This window comes from Nymphaea colorata, unplaced genomic scaffold, assembly GCF_008831285.2.
Source record: "Nymphaea colorata isolate Beijing-Zhang1983 unplaced genomic scaffold, ASM883128v2 scaffold0624, whole genome shotgun sequence".
NCBI lineage: Eukaryota > Viridiplantae > Streptophyta > Magnoliopsida > Nymphaeales > Nymphaeaceae > Nymphaea > Nymphaea colorata.
Window position 1 is genome coordinate 18,288 of NW_022205130.1, and position 17,154 is coordinate 35,441.

The window sequence follows — 17,154 nt, forward strand, 5'->3', positions numbered from 1 at the left end:
ATCGTGCCCCTTATAGCTATGGATGCATTTTTGGTAGAGATGTATGAACTAATGGAAATCCACAAACTCCTATCTTTTTTCTTCCTCAGCCGAGATTTTTTCTTATTCCTCTCTGAGACACTAATCTTAAAGCTTTTATTCCTAAATTAATTTCAGTTGGGTTTATTCCAATTTATTTTGGATTTCGCTTTCAAGGTTACTAGGCGTGAGGGCTTCATTGGAAACGTTGTCTGATCCATATTTTTTCAAGGTTAACTGTTGAGGCTCGAAATCTTTATTCGGTTTGGATTAATCGTCGCAGCACTGTCCCATCTGTTTCGAATATATTTAAAATTCCTGTAATATGCAAAAATTAAAGTTATTCTTTCTTTCTGGGTATGGAATTCAGTAAAAAAATAGGCCTATTTGATGGTTTAAATCATTTTGATGTCATGATAAAGTTTTATGAATGATTAATATTTATCTTCTATTCAAAAAACGAATGAAAAAATGTGGGAATTAAGAAATGATATTTGAAATCAAATCATTGTTTTTCTTTCTACTTTTCCTGCTAAAGGCATTCTAATTGTTCCTTGATTTTCTACCGTATAAAGATCGAAAGATCAGGATTCTAAATCATGCTTTTTTCCCATTTCGATCCTTTGAACTTTTTGCTGATCTTCATGATGTTGTTGAAAAACTTCTTTCCGAACTCTCTGGTGATATAATCCTCAAGAAAATCAGGCAAAAAATGCACGCCATTATCAATATTAAATGCAAATCTCAATTTTCCCACACCAACTCCCAAAGGCTCATAGTTTAGCACAAAGTATTTGTAATCCAAAGTAACGTAATCTTCGTTTAGAGGGGTTTATACTTAGAACTACTTTTTCAGGTGAGGCTTATCGTGGATCGATCGAGTAAAGAGAAAGATATCCTTGTGATGCTTGAACCTGAAATATGCAGCTCCTTGAAAGTAGGCCTATCTCCTTGCGATCATTGGAAAGTTGAGGACTATGTATCCCACTTTTGAGTTTCTTCCACAGTCCCTGACAAGCGTTGACTTCTCGCAGTACGGCACTAAGTCAGTGAAGTAGGGGACTTATGTAAGGATCGCTGCAAATTATTCAAAAGGGACATGCAATTAAGTCTCGATCATGGCTCCTATTGTGTTTTCTTCCTTTCTGGTGGAGATTTTGATTCCATCTTAATTGTATTTTTCGATGAATGGAGCCTTGTAGACCTCATGATAGTAGTAGAGAAGTTCTTTCATCTCCAGTTCAACTTTTTTGATGAATTCCACATCGAAAGGGTGCAGTTGAAGGCTAGCGTTATCCTTTTGCCATTTTTACTCTGCGATTTTTAGGTTTTGATAGAATTGCTACTAGGTAAGCTCTCGAGTGGTTTTGATAGTTTCCTTTAAGGTTTAGATTTGCTTGATGACATCTGTGGAGCTGTCGACGTCATGGCCTTTGTAATGATGGATACATTTTTGGTAGAGATGGATTATTTCATGAAAATCTACATATTATTCTTTCTTCTATTGTTAGATCTACAGTATCTTCTCCTATGTCTGCAATCTTTGTTCTTCTTCCCGCTATTATTGAAGCAACTTTATCTAAACTTCTTCCATTTTTATTTCATCTTTCTTTTCTGCTTCGAAGATCCTCACTTCCACTTTTTATCCTTGTTTGTTGTATTACTCTTACTTTATCTTCAATTATTGTGGATCGAAGTATTGGGTTTGGGCGGACTAGAGAGCACAGCATTGTCCCATTTTTGTTACGGCCGGTAATTATAACTTACAACAATTAAAAGATCAGTAATATAAGAATTGATCTGAAAGGATTTTGGAAAATCGAAGGGGAAAATGAAGGTTAATACATATATTTATTCATTTATTAAGACATTTATCAAGATCATTGATGCTATCTGATGCAATTTTCGATGGCGTTATCGAGGCATTTTTTCAAAAATTATTGCTATCTTGTCCCTATTTTTCGATCTAAAGTATGCTATCCTTATTCTTGATGATGTTTGCTCCTTTGATCTTATTTCTACTGTGCAAAATCTCCGATTTATTGGTTTTACTTTTCATGTAATTCATAAAAGTCAAATTCTTTTGTATTTTTTTCAAGTGGACCATTTCTCTTTTTTACATTTCTTGCTCGTTGAGAAGGTTTGTGCTCATGGATTTGTTTTTGGTGCGGCTCCAGAAGTAAGCCTGCTTGAAGATGTCTTTTAGTTGCTGGCGTTGATGGAATTATTACATTTTTTATTGGAAATCTTTCACTTACAGTGCGTTGGAGACTGAAATGTTAGATCCTTGGAGGACTTTGTCAGTCTTTAGATCTGAATGCAGGTCATTGGTAAAGATGTTCATTTATTCAATGCTTTCCCTTTTGTTTTTACTGTATTCTTAGCTGCTTCGATGCGCATCGAAAGATTGTGTAGATTAGCGATACTCTTTGTAATGTTTTTTCATGTTGGGAAAGATGGTGACGAGTTTATTTCTTAAATTTTTGTATATTTTGGATTTGTTTGCATTCATCCTTTCCCACTCCTGAAAGAAATCCTTGGTCAGGACATTCACTTCGTTTTCATAGGTTTCGGTATTGTTGATGTTGATTGAACTCATTTATAGGTTTTGCGACTATCTGTTTCTTCCGATTTCGTTAATGTTTACATGATCTTACTTTTCTTCTGATATTTTGGGGATTTCTATGTAGATTTCTTTCGTATCTTTTCCATAGCTATGCTTTTCATATCTTTCAATCTATACCAAGCATTTATTGATGTTTATCTGTTATGCTTAGGGGTGAAGTTCAATCGTTCTTGAGATTTAATTATCTTTGTTCTTTGGACTTTGTCTTATTTAATTTTGATCTCTTGCGATAGTTCTTGATCTGCTTCTGAAGGTGGGTATATGTCTATCTATTTTTTCTGTCCGATGGCTTTTTATTTTCAATCTATTGTCTGCGCTGATATGATGAGATTCTCTATTCTCTTCAACAGACTAATTAATTTTGCTGATCCGATAGGTCCTTGCTGGTTATTCGTTATATCTTAGTGATTAATTTTTCTTTTCAACTTTCTGTGGTTCAACATCTTTCTCATTTTCTCTAAAAGTTTCATCTTGTTGGGTTTTTATGATTCTGCTTTGAAGGATATCGATGAATTTCTATTTTTCGCTTTGCGGTAGGGTGAAATTAGATGAGCGGTTTATCTATGGCCCTTGATATCTGTTAGAAAGATTATTCATAGTTTTTCTCATGTTTTACTAGATGGCTGGTGAAGGTTTTTGGAATTTTTGTTTATTTCTTCGGACGAGGATCTTATTGTTGCTTCTTAGGTCTTCTTTGATGACTGAATCAATGGCTAAGAAATTTTTATTGTTATTAGTGGACTGATTATGATGAGTATGTGATGCTCGGTTGCTTCCTTCATGCCTGTATTGCGGTTCTGAGTGATTGGAGGCAATTTTTCGATCTGGGAAGGGCAAGCTGGTTGCTCTTTGCTTCATTTTTCAACTGATTTCAATTCCTTTATTTCTATTTATTAGAAATAATAAAGTTATTTTATTATTGCTCCACAAAGCAAATGCCTTATGGTTGATCAATAATCTTCATTCTTTTGTTATTATTTTTTATGTTTTTGTTTGGAAGAGTGTGGTTCTCTTGTTCAAGCATTTATTTATATGCTAAGACTTCTTTGCTGGTCTCATGAGTATTCACGCTTAGATAAGCTTCTTATGATGGTCATGATGCTACTTTTATTTTATTTATATTTGAGATGATTTCAAATTTTAATACTACCCAAGATAGGTATATAAAGGCAAAACCTCCATTAATATTAACTAGGTTTTCATGAAGTGAAAATGTTATTATTTCGGTATAAACTTCTTCAGAATAGCAAAAAACATGGTCACCAACTATCCATTTCACCTGGTTTTCACTTTTTACTATATGCATTAGCCTTGATTCATTTCTCGAAAAAATAAAATAGAGAAAACGGCAAAATTATACCAAAATATATGAGCGAAGGCCTCTCCACCCTCCATCCTAATCCCTTCATGCAATCCCCAATCATTTTTTCCAAACACCAACCAAAAAATGTATGCGCGCCCTATATATTCTATGCTCTAAATCCAATTGTCATAATCAATAATACAATTGTTAATCTACATGGACATCTGGAACTACAAGACACAAGGCTTCAACTATGAGAAATACAGGCCTGCTTACCCCCCAGAGCTATGCCGCCATGCCATCTAACCTCTTTCCAACAGAAAAAGGTACTTGGATATTGCGGTCGGGACAGGGAAAATATTACTTAGTTTTTGCGAGAATTTCTAAGAAGTAAAAGGAATCGACGTAAGTGACCAAATGCTGTCCGTGGCAAAGGCAAACGTCTCAAAATTCTTGGAAACACATCCAACCCACTCCTCGATACTCTTATAAAAAGTCCACGTAATGCAGCTCAGCGAGGAGGAGAAATTCGATCTTATCACGGTCGGACAGGCCCTCCACTTCTTCCCTGGGGAAGGGACGCTCAGAAAGCTGAAAAACATGCTGAACGAGGGCGGCATGTTTATGACCTTCGGCTACGTGCTGAGGGAAGTCAAAAGCTAATAAAACCCAAGGGAAAACGACCACTTTTACGAGTTCTACGACCGGATGCTGCCCTACTTCACCTTCGACATGTACGAGCTGCACCGCCACTACACCGACAAGGAAAAGTACCCCTTCGAGGAGGTCTTCGATAAGGTGGACCGCAAGCAAACCGACCTCGTTCTCGAGCTCACCAGGGAGGAGTACATTAACTACCTGAAGACGTGGTCAGCCTACAACCTCTGCCAGACTCAGGAGGGGGTCGATCCCATCCTCGAACTCGTCGAAAAGTGCGCCGATAAGGTCACCTGCACCTTTGACTACTTCCGGGTCCGCTGCTTCAAGTGACTTCATGATTCCTCGCCTTAATCATTATAAGCAACCACACCCATAAGACCACCTTTTCTATCACCTAGCCTATACCCTCGCTCGCTTATATACTGTTCTGACTGAAAAGTCTAATATAAAAATATAAGAAAATGAACATCTGGTTCAGGACCTCCAGCAATAGAAGCAGAAACTCGTTGGCTAATTCCTATGCGAGTTCCCTCAATACTTCCCTGCCTGTCATCACAGAAACTTACCGCAGGAACGGAGATTTCGACGATGAGAGCAGCATTGGAAGCCAATAGCTGAAAGAAAATGAGCCAAAAAAGTCCACACTGTCATCGTAATACTCCAAAAACGTGAAGGAAGGCTCATCCTCACGCAATCCCTTTCAGAAGAACAAAAGGAGCTTATAGCGGTCCAGCTCGAGCTAGCAAGAGGAGAGTGAAAGCGTCAACATGAATGAGATCACCAAGACTGGAAAATCAGTCAGATTCAACCTCACCAACTAACCACCGGAAAGCAGTATTCCAAAACCATCTATGGCGGAAAGATCAAGCTCGATGATTAGGACCAAATCGTCATATTACGGGGGTGGTATCACAGAGGATCATGACGAGGAGCAGGAATAAGCTGAGGAAGAACATTTTCCCCAATTCAAGCATATAAAAAATGCTCAAGATATAAGATTTTCTAGGGTATAGGCCGAAGTTAATCCATAAAACAATTCATTTCTAGTCAACCAGGAAGACTCATCTGTTCTCATTCAGGAATAACCGAACAAGTCAATCTCAAGTGGCCTGAAGCGAACCTCTCTTGAGAAAAACTAAAGAATTTCGACCATTTCTGCTGTCCCGAGGACAGGAAGATCGATAAACAGTATGAATGTGAACCTTATATACACGGAAGAGGGAAAAAATGAGACATGGAATCTTCAATCAAGACGGTCGATCGAAAAAGGAAGCGTCATCAAGACAACTGGTCGGAAGCAGAACACAAAATAGCACATCATAAGCATCATATAATACTGTTCGAATGAAGTTGGTATGGCCATCTACAATACAACAAATGGATAGATCTTTCTTTGCCAAATCATTGAAAGACTTACTTATTTTAGGACCATATCCACCATTGAAAGGTTCTATCCACTTGAGATCATATACTCTTCAAGCCTGGAGCACACGCCTCTGATGAAGAAGATAAATGATAAGTTTCGTAACACAAACATGAGGAACTTCAGGAGGATGGTTTTTGATGAAACGAAGGGATACCAAATATACAATCAGAGAGGAAACAAGGAAGAGTATAATCCAGATAACAAGTTCATAGCCTTTTCAGCATTGAATGCTTTGATTTTCTACCTCGAAAACAGCTATGAGACTAAATTCAATTACTCAACTTTGAAGATTAGATGGCATTTACTGTAGGATCTTCTTATCATCGAATCACAGACCATATTCTCACTTGAAATCTTCCTAAATGCATAGACAAAGTAAAAATAACACTGTTTTATAAACAACTTCAGCTGTTTGACCTACGGAGGAACTCGTATGCTGAGGGCGAATCTCTTGCAGCCGCTTTCCAACGAGCAAATGATCAAAAGCAGGCAAGATCTTGTGCAAATATTCCTTGAAGATAAAGTGCTTTATGATACCATGTGCACAGAGATACAGAAATTCAAAAATTTTTAGATTATCACTGCAAAATTCATTCAAATGCCAAAGGAGAAAAACATCAAAAGTCTCAAGTCTTACCTTTCAGCTATATACTCAATATCTCATATGTGTCTTCTTCTCAACAACTTCCACAAGAAAATAGAATGTTATAAAGCGAAAAACCTTCCAATCATAGGAAAACTTTTTGCCTTGGTTAATGATGTCAAGATCACACAACTCAAGCAAACATATAATCGAATTTCGATGAGGAGATGCTGAAAGGTTACGAAAATGGCAAAAACGGGAAAAAGTAAAACTTTATCTTTTTGTTCAAAATGGAAAGAATGGAGGATGACTTTATCGAAGTGATGAGGATAACTTATTCTCACACCATGGAGGATATTCTTCGCATCTTCAAGATAATCAAGGAAAAGAGTGGCTTTGAGCTGAAATTGCTTTATAACGAGTTTCGAGGTTATTACATAAAATGCAATAAAAAAATCAACTTAAGTGATCTTTCCGAGAAGATATAAGATGACATTATTCAGATAAACTAACGGAAGGATTGCATAAACTTCTCAACAAGTATCTTAGTCTCATTGAACAATCGACTGAAGTAAAGCGAAAAGAAGCTAATTCTACTCTCCTAGAATCTTCTCATAAGCATTATCGAAGACATCCAAAGAAACATCGATATCTTGTTCGATATAAACTACGAGATGTCAGTGATAGATATGATCATCTCCTTCGTCGGTTTCATCAAAAGATACAACATGGTCAAATTTACCAAGCCAATCATGAGTAAGGATTCCAACGAACTCATATTATAAGGCTTGAAGACAGTATGGACGATATAGAGTAAGTATCAGGTTTCAGACCAGATCAACTTACATGTTAAAAGCCCAAAGAAGATAGTGATATTCGAGAAGCAATCAAACTCCTTCTAGCAGCTGAACATACTTTATTCGATCGGATACCTTACAATTCTCACGCAAATCGGATGCTTTGTCCCTGCAGTCAGCTTCAAAACAGACATTTATCATACTCTCCTCAGCAAGATACACTTGGTCTAAAGCATAGAGTCCAATCTGAGTCATTTTCAGTTAGAACTTTACCATTTCAAGAATGTGATGGATAATGTGCTTCACAAGAATGCGAAAAGCTTGATCTTGTTTGATTAGCTGATCAAAGGGACACAGTATTAGGAGGAAGTTAGCTTGTCATTGGCACTTATTAACCAGCTATCGAAGATTAGTGGAAAAACTTTCATCATTATCAGTGATGTTTTTTAGATAAATGTCATAAAAAAGCTCGAAAACGTAACTGCAAAAGATAAAAAGAAGCATGAAAGGTCAAGCAATAAGGCTCAAACATAGGCTGATAATGTCTAAGAGTAGCTTCGACTGAACTACATTCAAATAGAGCAAACTCATCGTGAAAACTAAATCGAAAACATTATGGAAAGCTTTAACTTTTCAAATGAATTCATTGACCTCTTCAAAAGACTTTCTATCAGGCAGCAAAAGACCAGATTGTTCAGTTGATCTATATGATCTATTGTAATAATTATCTTAAAAACATCAATATGAGAAATCAGGCTTGAATCGACTCGATATAATTATTCAGGATTTTTCTTTAGCTTTTTGAAAGCTTGCTTGTGGCTTCCTCTTTTGTTTGGCCTTCACTGATGGCATTTATTATCTCAATTATCTTCCTTATCATTGCAATTTGTTTCTGGATAATGCATAGTTTTTCTTTATGATAAATTGCTATGAAGTATTGATGATAAGTCAACGATTTATCTGTTAGATCGTATTATCCATCATACATATCGACATTTCCTTCGAGGATCGATATGATTTGCTCTAAGATGATGATTTATTTCTGAAGGTCAAAGACTTGGAAAATTTAGTCCACGGCTTGCTAATGGTAGAAGCTCCAACTATTCAGCCTGAAGAATATGATGAGATCCATGTTCAAGATGTGATGGTGGATTTTGAACTTCCTCATAAGGGATAACTTTTTCTCGATAACTTTTGATAAGATATCGGGAAAGTCTTGAACGCATTGAATGATGCTAAAAGATATCCAAACATGCTCGTATTTGTTTCCTTAAATTGCGAATCCATATCTTAGTAGAAGTGAACGATTGGAATTGCGACCGTACCTGAAAAATATTTGATTTTTTGGCTAAAATTTATCGAATTTGCTTGTCCTTATCACCAAGTTTTCATATTATTTTTTATATGTTGGAAAAGTAAAGCTTTAAACCGAAGTAAGTGGCTTCTTAACTTCTTTTAATTTGAAATAATCCTTTTTCTTAGTTGTTTGGTAATACTCAATAGCTTTATTTCTATAGTTTTTGAAGCTTTTTTCCACAATTTTTAGCTAAAATTCAGTTCTTTGATAAGGTTTTCTTCCAGCAAGATACTCTCTTTCAATGATCTTTAGCTTGTACATTAGATGTCCAACAAAAAGGACAGTAAAATCTTCCCAATTCAGCTCATTTTCCAGCAAATTCATGATTCGAGTAACTTCAGATTTTACACTTTCCGCTTCTTCCTTAATCAGATCAAAAGATTCATCGACTGTCCAATCATAAGGCGTGACTTCGACGGAATCATATTGAAACTATCCTTCTTCGATGTATTGATTGCTCTCGTAGCTACCGATTGATGATTAATCATCAGGTATATCATCATCTTTCAGTTCGGTTTTCTTCTATTTTTCGCTTGTATAGTAAACTTTTGAGCAATGATGATTGAAAAATTAAGCAAAAGGTACAAGAGAAACAAAGCTTAGACTCTTACCGAATGATCTGTTTGTTAAATTGATGAAAATGTTTTTGTAGTTTTCGTAATTGAACTCCTTTTATTGCAGAATCGGATACTATTTTTGGCATTATTCGAATTATTTCCATTATTATTCGAAAGATCTAAGGTCAATCCCTGCAGCAGATATCATAGTAAGGTCCTTAAAAGTATTCAGCTCCTCCTATGGCCAAAAACATGCAATGTCGCATTATTTTGGAAAGTTGCAAATCATATGATACCAAGGATTATTTTCATCTTTTTGGTGGAGTAGAAACATGCAATAGACAACAATAGCTCTATCCTACCAATTTTACCCCTTACCAATAAAGAATTTGTGCTGAAAGATTTATTTTAGCTTTGGTTCAAGCGTGGCTTTCACTGATGAAAGGATCAAATCCTATGGTACTCTGATAAGAATTTCACCTGCATTTATTTGCTCATTTGCAGCCATACCGATAAACGGAAGCCCATTTTTAAGATGAAAGATCGAAAGGGATACTTTGGGATTCACTATCAATCCTTTGCTTGTCAAAAATGAATAATATTATGTTTGATGCTCACACTTGCTTACCAGTTATTGAGGCAAGAATACTTTTCTCATCTATTATGCTGTCATTATGGGATTGTCCTCCATTTTTTGCGATGTTGATATGATTATAATAGCAAATTTGACTATTAATCAAAGGATAAATAAGTTAAATATAGTTAAATAATCAGTTTATATATACAGTTTTGATGTTAGCGAATCTTCGAATGCCCTCTTGTCCTCCTTCCCGACCATATCCGCTCAATTTTATTCCTCCTTTTGGCATATAACTACTGATGCTGGCTGTTTGGTTGATATATATTGATCCTCCTTGCAGATTATCAGCTATTTATTCGCTTTTTTTAGCGCTAAAAATATAGTGACTGCCTCCATATCGTGATTTATTCGCTATTTAGATGATTTAGTTGTTTGTGGAAGCTTTGTATAAGATGAAAACTGGGCCTATGATCTATTCATCATATCTTTAGGCTCCAGCTTATACGATTGTTATAGGGAAGAAAGGTTTCTGAATGCCTGACCGTTGGTAAATGATCTTATATGATGGCGGTAGGGACTTTAGTTGTTCTTCAATCTTTTCATGTATGTCAAGTCTTGATAAAGGACCTATTTGAGTCTATTTCTAAAGTGGATCGCCATATTTCATAGAATTTGCTTTCTCAATCAACTTATTCTTGAAGGATTCATAATGATTTTGCATGATTATTATTCTTTTTGGGTTGGATCCTCCTTGCCCACTGTTGAAAAATCCAACTTTCATCACATTTTACAAGGCTAAATTTAGATCAGCATCCTACATGATGATCAAAGAATCGTTAGAGCTTAGCTGGAGTAATGTATTTTTTAGATATTTTCCAGCGATTTCAGCAACGTTACGACCATTTAATGTCGATCCTGTGAAGTTTACTCCGACTATTTCATTTCTACTTATGATTGATGCCACCTGGTCACGACTTACAAAGCAATTTTGATATTCTCCTGATTATAAGCCTGCATTTACCATCAATTTTTAAACCAGCTTCCCTATTCCTGGAGTGGTTGCTGTGCTTTTTACCATAACGCAATTTCCAAGCAATATTTGGGGCAAAGTATTATACAAGGTTAATGCAAATGGATTGACAAAAGGTAAAATGCATAAAACCGTGCCAGTTGGCATATACTTTATAAGTGTTTTCTTTTTCGCAGTTGATTTGACATTGGTAGAAAGAATGGCTTCAGAATGTTTGCTATAGTAGTCACAAATCCTTAGTGCTTGCTTTACTTAATTTTCAGCTTATATGATTGGTTTTCCTGTTTAGAAAGTGATGAGTCTTGATATTTCGTTTTTCCTTCTTTATATTTGCGGAATCAGCTACTTGATCATCGTCATTTTGTCCTTGGAGGTCCGAGTTGAATGCAATTTGAAGGCGTTTGAGGTGCGTTCGAAGCACCGCTCCACCATTTATTCGGTGAAGAATGAGATTTGCTCTTTAATCTCGCCAGTAAAAGGATTGCGGGACATGATGTTTCTCATTTTGGATTAATATCACCCAGAATTAAATCAAAATATAAAATTGGCTAACTATAAAAGGATAGAATGCAGAAATCATTTATTTTCCTATGAATGATGGGATGTGTGTTCATTTTTGGTAGATAAGAGTAAGGACATTGTCAAGATCGTACACGGATGATTCTCTTTATCCGATTTGCTTGGAATAAAATGATTTAGAAGTGGTGCTCTGTTGATTTTTGCTATTTTCTCTTACCTTCGCTGAAAAGCTTTTCAAGAATATCTTTTAACTATTAAGTGGGTTTTTGGCTCAAATTCTTTTGCGGTTTTTCTCATAAGAGACTTCACCAGCTCATTGGATTTCACGGATTCAGATGCTATGGTCTGTGCACTTAGAATTCTATTCCTTTTTGTTTTTTTCATCTGTCTATAGAAGTTATTCGACTTTATCTTCGACTGTTTGTCGATAACTCTTACTTGATTGATCAATTCATTTTTCAATTTGTATAATTCGGCTTCCTCTTTGATCTCATCTTCTTTGATGACCATCTAAGCTTTTTCCTTCTTTTGGAGAATGATGTTGAGATATTAGTTCATCCGTTTTCCCAAATTATCTGACATGAAAGTGATCTGATTCTATGCGTTTAAAGTTTGGTTCTCGTAGGAAATGGTCTTGTTGTGAGTATTGCCGATAGAGGAATAGTTTTTTCGGTGTGATTGGCTTGTTTTTGAGTTTCTTGCAGTAAAGGATATGTGATTGTTGATGTAACTATCGTCATCGAAAGCATCTCCTCTCTTTTGGCAACTGAAAAGCTTGATTCCTCTTGCGGATTCCCTTGATTGTTTCTCTCTTTGGTACGTGATGAATCTATAGAGTGATTCTTAGTCATCTAGTGTCTAAAGTCCTTTGTATTTTTCGCAATAATCTGTCACTACGAATGATATCTTGCGTACTTTTGGGTGTCAATGTATCGAACTGCTGAAAGTCTCTATGTTTATTTGTCGGTGATGAATTTTTCGATTTGATTTTTTGCTTTTGGATAAGGTCTTTCATTGTGAGTTTATGACCCTTTATCACCTTCCCCGTGTTTATTTGATATGAAGGCTCTGCTCCAAATTCGTCTTATTTTGGCTTCTACTGATGCCTCGAGTGCATTCCTTTTTTCGGGACTTTTATATTTTTATTTTGATCATTAATTGGAAATACACATCAAAAAACAGAAGGAAAATGTTTGAAACCATGTTCATCGTTTATATGCCACTCCATGATAAAAGAATTGCAAAATGTGAATAATTTTAATCATTCATTTCTTATTATTAAGAATATTGCCTAATTACGGTTCCAAAACTGTGATGTTTCCCTTTCCCATGAAGATGTTGTCCAGTCTTCTGGATCTATTGATCGAAGTTGTCATGTTGTTCAATCTTTTAGACGTCTAGTCGAGGACTGACTTGGTGAGAAGCTGCTCTCGCATGGCCTATGGGCCCAATAATGCATAGTTTTTGATGAGAAATTCCTATCCGTTTGCAATTTCCATCTCTTCGTCGAAGGTGTCCTATGAGGATTCACTCAATTATTCGTCCTATTCTTCTCCAAACTCCTCAGGATCAATTTATTCCTCCTATGAGTCAGAGTCATCATTATTGGCTAAGCTATCTTCCTCTTTTCCTGTCAATCTATCCAAAATGTAGGTGCATTGCTGTACACACACATTCTAGCTATTCAGTTCAATCAAGTGTTTGATAAACTCATCCATTTTTTGCTTCAGGGCTTCCTTTTTTATCTCTTTCGAGGTCAGGAGCAAGAAGATGGTTCCGTTTATATAGTCCCTTATGTTTTAATTTGGGCTTATCATTTGCTACATGACAATCGAAATGAGCTCGCTTTTATACTTCTCGAAATCGGGGAAGCTTTATTTCTTCAGGCTGAGGTTCATCCAAGTAGCGATCGAAAATTGTATGGTGAAATCTGAGATTTAGGATCCTTAGTTTTTGAAGATGTTGAAAATGATGGGAATTATGCCCAATTTTATCATCAACATTCTTGGAGTCTTCGAAAAAGATATCCTTTGGAGAATGCCAAGGACGGGTTTTCTGTATCGGCTATCTTCATGCTCGATGCTTAGAATTCCGACTAAATTCTAGACAAGTTTTTTGGATTTCGTCAAATACTTCAGTCCGAGGGCATCGGTTGTGAGCAATTCCATGAATTTAAGGTAGAGACTAGGTTATAAGATTATTACATTTTCACTTTTTCTCCACTGTCGAAGAGAAGTTTCTTCTGGATGATATAATTCTCCTCATTCATGCCACAGACATCGGCTCTGGAATATTCGATCATGATCTATCTTCTCTGTGCGAATTCCTTTTTCTTTGTATAGCGTTTCTTGAGAGCCTTGAGGATCATGCATATTTATGTTTCTTTTTCATGGTGGTTTCCCAATAAAAATATTCCTCTTATCCTGACATGGTCGATTTGGCAATTTTGGTTCATGGTTTCCTGGCGTTTCAAGGCTATCCTCTGCTTGGAGAGGTCAGGGGTCATCGATAGGTCTTCATTCATATATGAATTCTTATCGAATAGGGAAATTTAGTTGGCTTAGATATGCTCATCGATGTTGCCGATAAAGAAAGAGTTGTATTTCTCTATCAGCTTGACTTTGTCTTACTTTATATGCTTTTTGGCGATTAAGAAAATTTCCCTGCTAAAGTTGAACCATTTTTGATTGGATTACAGTAGATTTAGTTTGGATGATTAGGTGAATTCTTCGAATTTCTTTTGGTAGTTTTATATGATAATCCTCAGTTAGTTGTTTTCTTTCTTGAGATGCTATATTTCCATGGAATGGTTGCAATTCTCCTTATATTAATCTCTTGACGAGTTGATGGATTGGATTGAGTTGTGATACATTTCTTGAAGTTGGCTGACCTTTCTCGCCTGATTGCTCTGGAAGCTGTTTGAACTCTTCAGGTGCGAAGCCAATTCCTCGACAAGTTTGTTTTTGAGCCTTGCTATCCATTCCTTCGTGAAGACGTGAGCTAGTGCCTTGTGCTATTGCGGTTTGGGCATGAATGGCAAAGCGAAAAAGGATAGATATTCGCTAGTCTACGATAGATCTGATCCTTTAGTGTCTAGATATCTCTTGAAGGCCTATGCGTTGCCCTTGTCGATGGTGGGCTGCTTCTTCAGGCAGGGGTGGATGCTATAGATGCAAAAGTATACGTGCAGCTAAAACTCGAGCTTCTTCGTGGGTTAATCGGCATTGTGGAAGAGCTTTGCGGTCTGCTTGAAGAACTAGTCTCTTGATCCTTTTTCGAACAGCTGGAGGATGTGGTTTTTATCGAGCTATGCCTTTGCTTGCTGGTGATTGAGCTGCACCTTGGCCCTGATGTTCGGTCTCTCATTCTTCAGGGTTTAAAAGGCTCTGAGATATCCGCCCATCTGGAGGTACTCTTTGACCATTGCCAATAATTGCTCTTCTTTATTTTTGAATTATGTGTTGCCGGTTTCGTTCTTTTTGTCGATGGATCCGCTGGTCGGTTTCTCGGACTGTTTGGTTGTTTTTCTGGTGGAGGGATTGGAGAGCGAGGCTGGAGGTTGTGTTGGTTTTTTGTACATCATGCGAACTGTTATTTTTAGAAAATAATAACTTTTAAAAATGGGGAAACGCCAACATACTCCTTACCATCTATTTTTGCCCCCTGCTGGAAGACTATACCTAAATCACCGTTCTCCTCATCTTTTGCCAAATTCGCAAATATAATACTTTCTTATGCTACCCTCCAAACCCATCCCTCTATTTTCATATCAAAAAATTCCATTTCCATATTTATGCGATGGGCCTGTTTTCCCTCCACTTTATAATCAAGAATAAATTAAATATCTAATAGGATAAAACCGTTAATTATAAACCCCTGCATTCAAATATTATTACCCTCCATTTCATCTTTATAAATAATTCGACGTTTGAATGCAGGAAACCGGCTCCATCGAGATTATCTACGGGCCCATGTTCTCGGGCAAGTCCTCAGAACTTCTCCGCAAAATACGCAGGTTCGAACACGCCAAAAAGAAATGCATCGTCATCAACTACCTCCACGACAACAGATACACCCAGGCCGACTAAATGGCCACCCACGATCGGTACTCATCTTTCCACTCAGAGTCACCAAGAAAGCGTTGAAGACCTCCAAACTCATGGACATCGTGGAGCTCTGCTCGGCCTACGACGTGATCGGCGTCGATGAGGGCCAGTTCTTCACCGAGATCGTGGAATTCTGCGAGATGATGGCCAACAAGGACAAGATCGTGCTGGTTTCCGCCCTGGACGGCACTTTCGAGCGCAAGCCCTTCGGCAACATCATCAACCTCATCCCCCTCGCTGAGAAGGTCAGCAAGCTGTGCGCGGTTTGCGTCTACTGCACCAACGAGGCCGCCTTCACCAAGAGGATAGTGGAGAGCAAGCAAGTGGAACTCATCGGAGGAGCGGAAATGTACAAGCCTGTCTGCCGGGCTTGCTTCTTCAAGGAGCAGGAGGCCAAGAAGAGACTAGCCTAGGTGATGCCTCTCTCCCTGCCAGCGCAATCCCCCCTGGACATCTCGGAGGAAATGACTGCTGACGAGGTGATAATGGCGGTCGCTTGATGATTTGAGTGGTTTTACCTTTAAGATTAATTCAGGCAATAATGCGAAGTAGAATATATAGTTGGTCTTGTAAAGATCACTCGTCACTTGACCGATAGCAGCTCGTCGATGGACTTTCTGATGGGGATTGCGTTGGGGATCATCTGCAGCTCGCTGGTCTCTCCGATCTCGTTGTAGCTCTTGGCTAGCAGCGACTATAGCAATTAGAAGTGGCTCACTATGGCAATTTTCTTGTATTTCTTCCTGTACTAGTCCAGCATTTCCTTGATCTTCCACGCCCTGTCCCTCAGCTCCTGTGGAGACTCGTATACCACCTTCGATTGCAGCAGGTGTAGCAGTTTTTCCTGTTTTTGCTGGTAGGTAAGTCCACTCTCGCGTTATAGATGCTAATTGCAGGTGTTCTTGAGGTGGTCGCTGAGGATCTCAAGAAACCACAGTTCTGAGTGGTCCTTCATGAAGCTGAAATCGTACTCGGGGAATGCCTTCATTTTTTACTCTATGTGGTTGCTGATATCGCAGGAGAACCTGAACACTTCGGCGAGCAGAGGGTGGACTTCCACTTTGACTTTGCTTTATCCGAAGATCTAACGGCAGGTTTCGAGCGCCCGCAGATGCGGCGAGACCAAGACGATATCAACAGTTTCTTTCTCCATGGCCTACCTGGCTTTCCTGCACTGTTCCTTCCCCTCCTCGGTGATGCCGCAATCGATGTATTCCTTGGAGTAGGCGACAAGCCGATTGAACTATTCGATTTGGATGCATTCGTACCAGCTGAGACTGAGATTGTTGGCGGATTTGTAGTGCAGGTAGCCCTTGTTGAAGTTGGACTGGGCGTGCCGGATGCAGAATAGCTCCTGGGGGATGGTGAGGGAGGAAGTTAGTTTATCATTTGATTATGATTGTAGAAGGCTACAATTTGAGTATTATAGGAGATTAATGATAATGCACTTTCATAACTTGGATACCTTGCGAAAGGAGAGGTTTGGAATCGATATGAATGTGTATTGTACTATTATATTGGGGTTGGGGTTGGGTGGGGTTGGGGTTGGGGTTGGGGTTGGGGTTGGGGTTGGGTTGGGGTTGGGGTTGGGT

The 17,154-nt window shown here is 37.9% G+C and overlaps 1 protein-coding gene across 1 annotated transcript; it reads left to right on the forward strand.

Annotated features, from left to right (window-relative positions):
* The first annotated feature begins 13,884 nt into the window (after positions 1–13,884).
* On the forward strand, positions 13,885–15,975 carry LOC116245285 (uncharacterized). Its single transcript, XM_031616920.1, has 4 exons — positions 13,885–13,950; positions 14,740–14,865; positions 15,395–15,471; positions 15,582–15,975. The coding sequence occupies exons 1-4, from the start codon at positions 13,885–13,887 to the stop codon at positions 15,973–15,975; spliced, it is 663 nt and encodes a 220-aa protein (XP_031472780.1).
* Positions 15,976–17,154: the final 1,179 nt, after the last annotated feature.